This window comes from Aethalodelphis obliquidens, unplaced genomic scaffold (genome assembly GCF_003676395.1).
Source record: "Aethalodelphis obliquidens isolate GAN/ISIS:26980383/991018 unplaced genomic scaffold, ASM367639v1 scaffold4, whole genome shotgun sequence".
Lineage (NCBI taxonomy): Eukaryota > Metazoa > Chordata > Mammalia > Artiodactyla > Delphinidae > Aethalodelphis > Aethalodelphis obliquidens.
Genome location: NW_020837948.1, coordinates 58,144,540 through 58,154,546, shown reverse-complemented (window position 1 = coordinate 58,154,546; position 10,007 = coordinate 58,144,540). Strand labels below are relative to the sequence as shown.

General features: G+C 41.2%; 1 protein-coding gene across 3 annotated transcripts in view; it reads left to right on the top strand.

Annotated features, from left to right (window-relative positions):
* The window catches only part of POLK (DNA polymerase kappa), a 66,278-nt gene that overhangs the window by 32,101 nt on the left and 24,170 nt on the right, over positions 1 to 10,007 (top strand). For all 3 annotated transcript variants that reach the window (XM_027100807.1, XM_027100806.1, XM_027100805.1), the window contains one exon: positions 3,374 to 3,526. In XM_027100807.1, the coding sequence (XP_026956608.1) occupies positions 3,374 to 3,526 (153 nt within the window). The remainder of the gene's footprint in view (positions 1 to 3,373; positions 3,527 to 10,007) is intronic.

Here is a 10,007-nt window from a genome sequence, read left to right as displayed (position 1 = left end):
TTTTTTTTTTTTTTTTTTGCGGTATGCGGGCCTCTCACTGTTGTGGCGTCTCCCGTTGCGGAGCACAGGCTCCGGACGTGCAGACTCAGCGGCCATGGCCCACGGGCCCAGCCGCTCCGCGGCACGTGGGATCCTCCCGGACCGGGGCACAAACCCGCATCCCCTGCATCGGCAGGCGGACTCTCAACCACTGCGCCACGAGGGAAGCCCTGTTTACATCTTTTTTTATGTCAGGATGCTATTCTCTAGTTTGAAATTGAAGTACTGGAAGAAATAGTTATTCTAAATCTGGATGATAAATTGGAGTAATGTTAAAACGTTCCATTTATTAGGTGTAGTATCTCACTGCATGAGATAGCCTTCTCCAAACTTTTTCTACAAATACTACTTTCTCTTTTTTAATCAGAAATATATATATTATATATATGGAATAAATATATATATAAAAGAATAAAATTTATACTGATATGTATAAATGGGTGTACAAGTCTCTCCTCCCTTTCTCTTTTTTTTTTTTTTTTTTTGTGGTACGCGGGCCTCTCACTGTTGTGGCCTCTCCCGTTGCGGAGCACAGGCTCCGGACGCGCAGGCTCAGCGGCCATGGCTCACGGGCCCAGCCACTCCACGGCATGTGGGATCTTCCCGGACCGGGGCACGAACCCGTGTCCCCTGCATGGGCAGGCGGACTCTCAACCACTGTGCCACCAGGGAAGCCCCCTTTCTCTTTTATGAGGAAAGAATTTGTTTGTTTGCTTGTTTACATAGTTACCATTATTTATTTTCATTGTGAGAACCTTTAAAATTTACATTCTAGTAACTTTCACGTATCAGTACAGTATTGTTAGCTATAGTTATCATACTGTACCTTAGACCCCAAATCTTACTCATCTTTTTTTTTTAACTGAAGTAGGTCAATTGACCTATGACACTATGTTAGTTTCAGGTGCACAATATAGTGTTTAAATATTTCTATATGTTACAAAATGATCACCAGGATAAGTCTATAGTTACCATCTGTCATCTTACAAAGTTATTACAGTATTATTCCCCATGCTTTACACTTCATCCTTGTGACTCATTTATTTTGTAACTGGAAGTTTGTACCCTTTATCTCCCTTTGAGAAAAACTTTTTAAAGCAGATAAGGTCTTTCTCCTGATGGAACTCACAATTTAGAGTCTAATATTACAGTAAGTGCCATAGTAAGAGCAGGAAAACAAGTAAGGGAACATTGAATTCTGTGGCATAGAGGACAGAGATCCAATTAAGTTACAGAGACACGTCTGAGCTGATCCTTGAAGGGTTGGTGACAGAACTAGGAAGGGCATTCTGCACAGAGGAACAGCCTGAAGAAGGCACAGAGTACCCCAGGTTATTCAGTGAGTTGCAGCCTAAACAGGAATGGATCCTCTAGAAAGTCTCACTATGGCTACTGGAGACAAATATGAATCAGGGTGATTGTTTCTAAAAGAGGAGTTGCGGGGTTCCCCTGGTGGTGCAGTGGTTAAGAATCCACCTGCCAATGCAGGAGACACGGGTTCGAGCCCTGGTCCGTGAAGATCCCACATGCCACAGAGCAACTAAGCCCGTGTGCCACAACTACTGAAGCCCATGTGCCACAACTACTGAAACCTGTGCACCTAGAGCCCATACTCCACAAGAGAAGCCACCACAATGAGAAGCCCACACACCGCGATGAAGAGTAGCCACTGCTCACCACAACGAGAGAAAGTCCGCATGCAGCAACAAAGACCCAATGCAGCCATAAATAAATAAATAAATAAATAAATAAATATTTTTTAAAAAAAAAAGAGGAGTTGCGGTTTTAACTTGTAGCTAGTAGGCCAGGCGTCACTATAATGTTAAGAAGGAAGACCTTGAAAAAAAAAATTCTGCAGAATGAAAACAAGGTTGAAGTCCAACGAGGGGAAAAAGCTAAATTATGCCCCTGAAACTCTCCACCTTTTAGGAAACCTACTCTAGGGATCTCCACATGATGGAAATTGCTTTCATTCCAGAGCTCACACCACTTGCTTATTTCTTTCTGGCTGCTTTTCCCTTAATTTTTTACTGCTTTGTTATGCAGTTCTCCAGTGATCCTTTTAGTAATAGATTGCATTTATTGAACTTGTACCATGTGCCAAGACACTCTTCCATGCTCTCTATGTATTCTGTTTCATTCAATAGCTTTCTTTTCTCTTCTCTTCATGATTTTACTTAATGCTCTTACTGACTTCCTTATATGTTACTAAATCAAAATGGTCACACAGCCACCCCCAGCTGCAGGGGAAGCTAGAAAACTGTGTATTTAGCTTTTTCAGCCTGTATAGTAGAGGCCACAAAAAAGGAACACTTGGGAATGGGTATGTCTGCTACATAAACCCTTTTCTTACTGCCCTACCTTGGTTATTTCTTTCATTTCTCTTTCTTCTTTCTTATCAATCCAACTCTTTTTCTGTAAAGAAAATCCCTGTAAAAAAAATTTCTGTAAAATTTTTGTAAAATTTTCTGTAAAAATTTTACAAAAAAAAAATTTCTGTAAAAAAAAATTCCTTAAAGATTCTTCACTGTTATATTTGATATATTTATATATGTTGAAATTTCATGAAAGGATAAATTACAGATTAAATTTTCAATTTTGATTTGAATAGACTAACAGTTATCAAATTTTAGCCTTATAAAAGCAATTCTACAGAGGAAATGTTTACAGTATGCCTTAGGACGATCGATTGTACAGTAGTATTCAGCATAAACATCATATGCCAAAGAAGTATAATCTTTTATTGTACATTTCCTTTGTTAATATTTTAAGATGTTAATATTATGGGTCAGGTGGGAGTTGTTGTTTATTTTACCTAAACTGAAGCTTTTAGTTACAGTAAGTTGTTTTCCAAATTTATAAAGCAGTAGAATCATTTGATATATAAACAGTTGGAATGCTTTATTCATTCAGTAGATATTTATTAAGTACCTGTTATGTACTTGTAGGTATTGAAAAATGAAAGAGTTAGTAGGGAATGATATTTGAGAACAGACTGCCTATGTTCATGAAAATAAAAGCCTTAATAAACAATAATCGAATATACATAGATAGGTGTGGGGATGGGTGGGTGAGTGGGTAGCCAGATGGATGGATGGACAGACAGAGACAAATTGACACCTACTAAAAGTAAGATTAGTGTTGGGAATTCCCTGGTGGTCCAGTGGTTAGCACTTGGTTCTTTCACTGCCATGGGGCCAGGTTCGATCCCTGGTTGGGGAACTAAGATCCCACAAGTCACTTGGCCAAAAAAAAAAAAAAAAAGATTAGTGTTATGATTAGTGGTATTTCAATACTGTGTTGTCTAAAGTATGTTAACTTTTTAAAAATTAAGGTTGACAGATTTGCAATGGAATTGGAACACAGCCGGGATCTGAACAATACCATAGTACATATTGACATGGATGCTTTCTATGCAGCTGTAGAAATGAGGGACAATCCAGAACTGAAGGATAAACCCATTGCTGTAGGATCAGTGAGTATGTTGGTAAGTAGATAAAGATCAAAGACAAATAGGAAGTTCATGACATATTCATATTCAAGTAATCCTTACTGGTTCACGAAGGGGAAAGACTATTGAGTTCCACCAGTTCTATCAGAGTATTTATATGTGTTCAATTACTGAATCCTTTCAACATCAGTTGAGGTACAAATTTTTATTTCCATTTGACAGATAAGAAAACAAACTCAGAGAGGGGTTTAATAATGTCCCCAAATTTATAAACCTGGTAAATGGTAGAGTGGCATTGTATCTTTCTGCTGCAAATTATATTTTTCTTAAGTAACTGTTCTAGTTAAAGAGAACTGAAAAAGAAAGAAGAGGAAATGTTATTCTAAAGCAGAGTTTTGCAAACAATGGCCTACAGGCCAAATCCAGCCTGCTGCCTTACTTTGTAAATAAAATTTTATTGAACACAACATTATAAATCAACTATACTCCAATAAAAATTTAAAAAATTTTATTGGAATACTGTCACACCCATTCATTTATTATTGTTTCATTAAAAGAGCAGAGTTTAGTAATTGCAACAGAGGCCATATGATCTGCAAAGCCTAAAGTATTTGAACCTTTACAGAAAAAGTTTGCCAGCACCAGTTTTGGAGTAACATGTTTCATTAATGTAAGTACTGTAATTAAGTGGTTTTTTCCATGACTTGAAACCTTTGCACTTCTGTGACTATGTTGCTTTTCCTATTGCCACCCTCACCGTAGAAGGTAAAGGTGACCAGGATAGCTGTGTGTAGCTAAAGATGTGTTGGGAATTAGAAACAGCAACTGGAGTATATGGGTTTTGGTATTAAAAAAATACAAAAGAAATAAGGAAGGTTCTTTCCTGTTCTACTCCTTTCAATGCCTTAGATAACTATTAACCTGATTCCCGAGTTATTTTATTATAAAACTGTAATCTGTTCATTATCTCTGCTCCCACAAGTATGCAGGCAACTAACAATCCTGGTTCCAAAGCAGTGTTTATAGGAAAGGATACTCTCCTCTCCTACAAATCATCAACTAATATTTGAAAAAAATATATTTAATTTTATTAAGAATATATATCACCATATATTTATGTGAAATTATGTATATGAACCCCTTCAGTACTTACTGGACACCCATTTATGCTCATGATTCTGTAATTTGTTTGGCCTGAGGCGACCCAGGACTGGAGCCTACAGGCTCTTTGGTGGGGCTAATGGCGGACTCTGGGAGGGCTCACGCCAAGGAGTACTTCCCAGAACTTCTTCTGCCAGTGCCCTTGTCCCCACAGTGAGCCACAGCCACCCCCTGCCTCTGCAGGAGACCCTCCAACACTAGCAGGTAGGTCTGGTTCAGTCTCCTATGGGGTCACTGCTCTTTCCCCCTGCGTCCTGATGCGCACACTACTTCGTGTGTACCCTCCAAGAGTAGAGTCTCTGTTTCCCCTGGTCCCGTAGAAGTCCTGCAGTCAAATCCCGATATCCTTCGAATTCCTCCTTCCGTTGCTGGCCGCCCCCGCAGTTGGGAAGCCTGATGTGGGGCTCAGAAGCTTCGCTCCAGTGGGTGGACTTCTGTGGTATAATTGTTCTCCAGTTTGTGAGTCACCCACCCAGCGGTTATGGGATTTGATTTTATTGTAATTGCGCCCCTCCTACTGTCTCATTGCAGCTTCTCCTTTGTCTTTGGATGTAGGGTACCTTTTTTGGTGAGTTCCAGTGTCTTCCTGTTGATGGTTGTTCAGCAGTTAGTTGTGATTCCGGTGCTCTTGCAATAAGGAGTGAGCGCATGTCCTTCTACTCCACCATCTTGAACCAAGCTCTCCAGAAGCTGCAGACTTTTTAATGCCTAGGTTTCAGGACTTGCATAATGTCACTCCCTCACATTCTTTTGGTCAAAACAAGTCACAACCAAGTCTCTTGGTATGAGGAACCAGAACCCACCTTTTGACAGGAGGAACTGTAAAAGGTTGTGGCTGTGATTCATAATCCCCCACAAACCTAAAAGTTAAAGGAAGTGACATCTAAAGTTGTGTTTGTACTCTACTGTAGATCTAGCTTTTATATCAGTTCCATTCGATTTATTTATATTTAAAGCATTGGTTTGTCCTTCAAGTGCTGTCTGCACTTTCTAGTCCAGAATATTGACCAAGGATTAGCATAGTTTTGAATACTATCAAGATTTCTTAAACACCATTTGAAAACCATTAATGGCAAATTTATATTATCATTCTGAAATAATGCTTTCATTTGGTAGATTTTGTTTGCTTTCTTTGAATTTTCAGTTGAGATTCCAAAGATTCCATTTGTGATTAGTTTTTTTTAAATGGTACTATGGCCTGCCACATTAATCTGGATTGTTGTCAGGTATCTTCATCAACAGGATTTAATAAGTAATGTTCTTTTTACTCTCAATGACAAAATTTTGGCTCCCTGTCCACCAATGCCGAAGAAAAAATACGGAGACAGGGTTTGGAGGAAGTAGAAAAGAGTAGCTTTATTCCTTTTGCCAGGCAAAGGGGGTAACAGCAGGGTAGCACCTCAAGAGCTGTGCCCCTTCCCTGGGTAATAGGGGAAGTTTGTATAGCCTGGGGCTTGTGGTCTAGGGTAGGTGATACGGCTCAAAGTAATGAAGGTCTTGCATTTCTTTTCTTCTGCAAATTCATGGCCAAAGCTGGCATCAGGAGGCTCAGCGACTGGGTCTGGTGACAGTGATTATCGGCCCGTGACCTTCTTTCTGAAATGAAGAGTGCTACAAGGGAGTGTAGAGGGAGAAGAAGTGCCAGGTGCAAAGGGTCATTTGTATGGAGTCAGAGAGTAATCAGCTTTGTGAAGGACAAGTCTAGCTACAAGTTTGTTAGTAGTAACAGCTAAAGAATAACCAAGAGGCCGCTCCCCGGCCCGCCCGGTCGCGGAGCGGTGGCAGCGCTGGGAGGGCCCGGCCCCGGCATGCCACACCCAACCCAGCTGTACCAGCATGTGCCGGAGTCACGCTGGCCCATCGTGTACTCACCGCGCTACAACATAACCTTCCTGGGCCTGGAGAAGCTGCACCCCTTTGATGCAGGAAAATGGGGCAAAGTGATCAACTTCCTAAAAGAAGAGAAACTTCTATCAGACAGCATGCTGGTGGAGGCACGGGAGGCCTCGGACGAAGACCTGCTGGTGGTGCACACGAGACGCTATCTCAACGAGCTGAAGGTGGAAACACCTAGGCCCAGAAAGAGGCCCCACCTGCTCAAGGTCACCTGGGAAGTCCAGCAGGCCCGGGGGAGACCCCAGGCAGGGCATCCGCTCAGGTCTTCCGGGTTCCAGGCCACGGCAGCTGCCCTCCGTCCTCCTCCACGCCGGCCTGAGCTGTGAGAATTCTAGATGGATCCGTGACAGTGTGAGCTCATGAAAGATTACCAGGAAGAGGTTGAAACCTGGCTCCCGGGAGAGCGAGGTGTGCGAGGCCTTGGCACGAAGCCCAGCACTTGGCTGCTCTGGTTTCCCAGGGCCCGGACATGCGTGGTCACAGCCCAGCAGCTCGGTCAGGAGGACATGCCTGCCAGAGTCCGGAGGGTGAGGGTGGGGGCAGGGAGAGACCAGAACAGAGTGGCGCCAGGCTGGAGCCAGTGCCAGGATAACGCTGGGGATGGGGGATGGGCTCCAGGGCTCCAGGGCTTCATCCGTTTGAGGGGCTTTTCAGGGAACGGTGTGGGACTGACTGCATGCCTGGCCTTGGGACCCCAGAAGCCTGAAGGCAGCTTACTATGAGATAAGCAATAATGCAAACAAGTAGAGCCCCAAATAGAAAATTGAGGTCAAGGACAGGAGGAGACTTCAGATATGCTAACATAACCAAGATGCTATGGTTGTGCCATGTATTTGGAGCTCCCTGGCAGCCAGAGCAAAAGGAGAAACATGATGATTTCCACATGACCTACTAAGATGAAGAAGTATTCAGTCACGCAGCACGTCTATATCGAATACTGACTGTGTACTGGGTGCAAAGAATAGCAAAAATCTCCGAGAGATCTCCATCTCAACGCCAGCACCCAGCTTCACTCAACGACCAGCAAGCTACAGTGCTGGACATCCTATGCCAAACAACTAGCAAGACAGGAACACAACCCCACCCATTAGCAGAGAGGCTGCCCAAAATCATAGTAAGTCTACAGACACCCCAAAACACACCACCAGACGTGGACCTGCCCACCAGAAAGACAAGATCCAGCCTCATCCACCAGAACACAGGCACTAGTACCCTCCACCAGGAAGCCGACACAACCCACTGAACCAACCTTAGCCACTGGGGACAGACACAAAAAACAACAGGAACTACGAACCTTCAGCCTGCAAAAAAGGAGACCCCAAACACAGTAAGATAAGCAAAATGAAAAGACAGAAAAACACACAGCAGATGAAGGAGCAAGATAAAAACCCACCAGACCTAACAAATGAAGAGGAAATAGGCAGTCTACCTGAAAAAGAATTCAGAATAATGATAGTAAGGTTGATCCGAAATCTTGGGGATAGAATGGACAATAGAATGGACAAATTGCAAGAATCAGTTAACAAGGACCTAGAAGAACTAAAGATGAAGCAAGCAACGATGAACAACACAATAAATGAAATTAAAAGTACTCTAGATGGGATCAATAGCAGAATAACTGAGGCAGAAGAACGGATAAGTGACCTGGAAGATAAAATAGTGGAAATAACTACTGCAGAGCAGAATAAAGAAAAAAGAATGAAAAGAACTGAGGACAGTCTCAGAGACCTCTGGGACAACATTAAACGCACCAACATTCGAATTATAGGGGTTCCAGAAGAAGAAGAGAAAAAGAAAGGGACTGAGAAAATATTTGAAGAGATTATAGTTGAAAACTTCCCTAATATGGGAAAGGAAATAGTTAATCAAGTCCAGGAAGCACAGAGAGTCCCATACAGGATAAATCCAAGGAGAAATACGCCAAGACACATATTAATCAAAATGTCAAAAATTAAATACAAAGAAAGCATATTAAAAGCAGCAAGGGAAAAACAACAAATAACACACAAGGGAATCCCCATAAGGTTAACAGCTGATCTTTCAGCAGAAACTCTGCAAGCCAGAAGGGAGTGGCAGGACATATTGAAAGTGTTGAAGGAGAAAAACCTGCAACCAAGATTACTCTACCCAGCAAGGATCTCATTCAGATTTGATGGAGAAATTAAAACCTTTACAGACAAGCAAAAGCTGAGAGAGTTCAGCACCACCAAACCAGCTCTACAACAACTGCTAAAGGAACTTCTCTAGGCAAGAAACACAAAAGAAGGAAAAGACCTACAATAACGAACCCAAAACAATTAAGAAAATGGGAATGGGAACATACATATCGATAATTACCTTAAATGTAAATGGACTAAATGCTCCCACCAAAAGACACAGATTGGCTGAATGGATACAAAAACAAGACCCATATATTTGCTGTCTACAAGAGACCCACTTCAGACCTAGAGACACATACAGACTGAAAGTAAGGGGATGGAAAAAGGTATTTCATGCAAATGGAAACCAAAAGAAAGCTGGAGTAGCAATTCTCATATAAGTTATATATATATATATATATATATATATATATATATATATATATGTAGTTTGCTTGAGTGCAGTGTTTTTTGTTTTCTGTACTGAATTCATTAGCATGGGTCGGTATAAAATTTAGCATAGGTCAATATGTAATTTGTAAACTAATAAGGTCTTAAAAGTGAGGAATTAAGTCTTTTAAATTTAATTATTTATTGTAAAGAGCAGAATAGCATACATAAACAGGTGCCTAAGGAAAACTTGTATTCTAATATGGAACTCTCATGAACACCTTTTTTTTTTTTTTCTTCTAACGGTATGATAGTAGGCCATTTGATTATTTTTATGGCTTTAACTTTACAACAATGAAATATTCGTAAATTTTAAAAAGTATTTTTCTTTATTTGATGCGGGTGGGATACTGGAGAAATGAAAGGTCAAACACCTATTGAGGAATCCATACTTGTCTATATATTGTGTACTTTTATTTCAAGAACTGATTTAAAATTCCTAAAAGGATGCTATAATAAGTTATTATGCCATTTTACAGACTGAATTAAGTGAATTTCAGGGAGGTATGAAACTTGCCTAAGGCTATCCAGCTACCAAGCGGTAGAAGTGAGAATTAAATCCAGGTATACCTATCAAAAAAAAAAAAAAAAAAAACATTATGCTATATATATGGAATCTAAAAAAAAAAAAAAAAGTGGACATGAAGAACCTAGGGGCAAGACGGGAATAAAGACACAGACCTACTAGAGCATGGACTTGAGGATACAGGGAGGCGGAAGGGTAAGCTGGGAGAAAGTGAGAGAGTGGCATGGACATATATACACTACCAAATATAAAATAGATAGCTAGTGGGAAGCAGCCGCATAACACAGAGAGATCAGCTTGGTGCTTTGTGACCACCTAGAGGGGTGGGATAGGGAGGGTGGGAGGG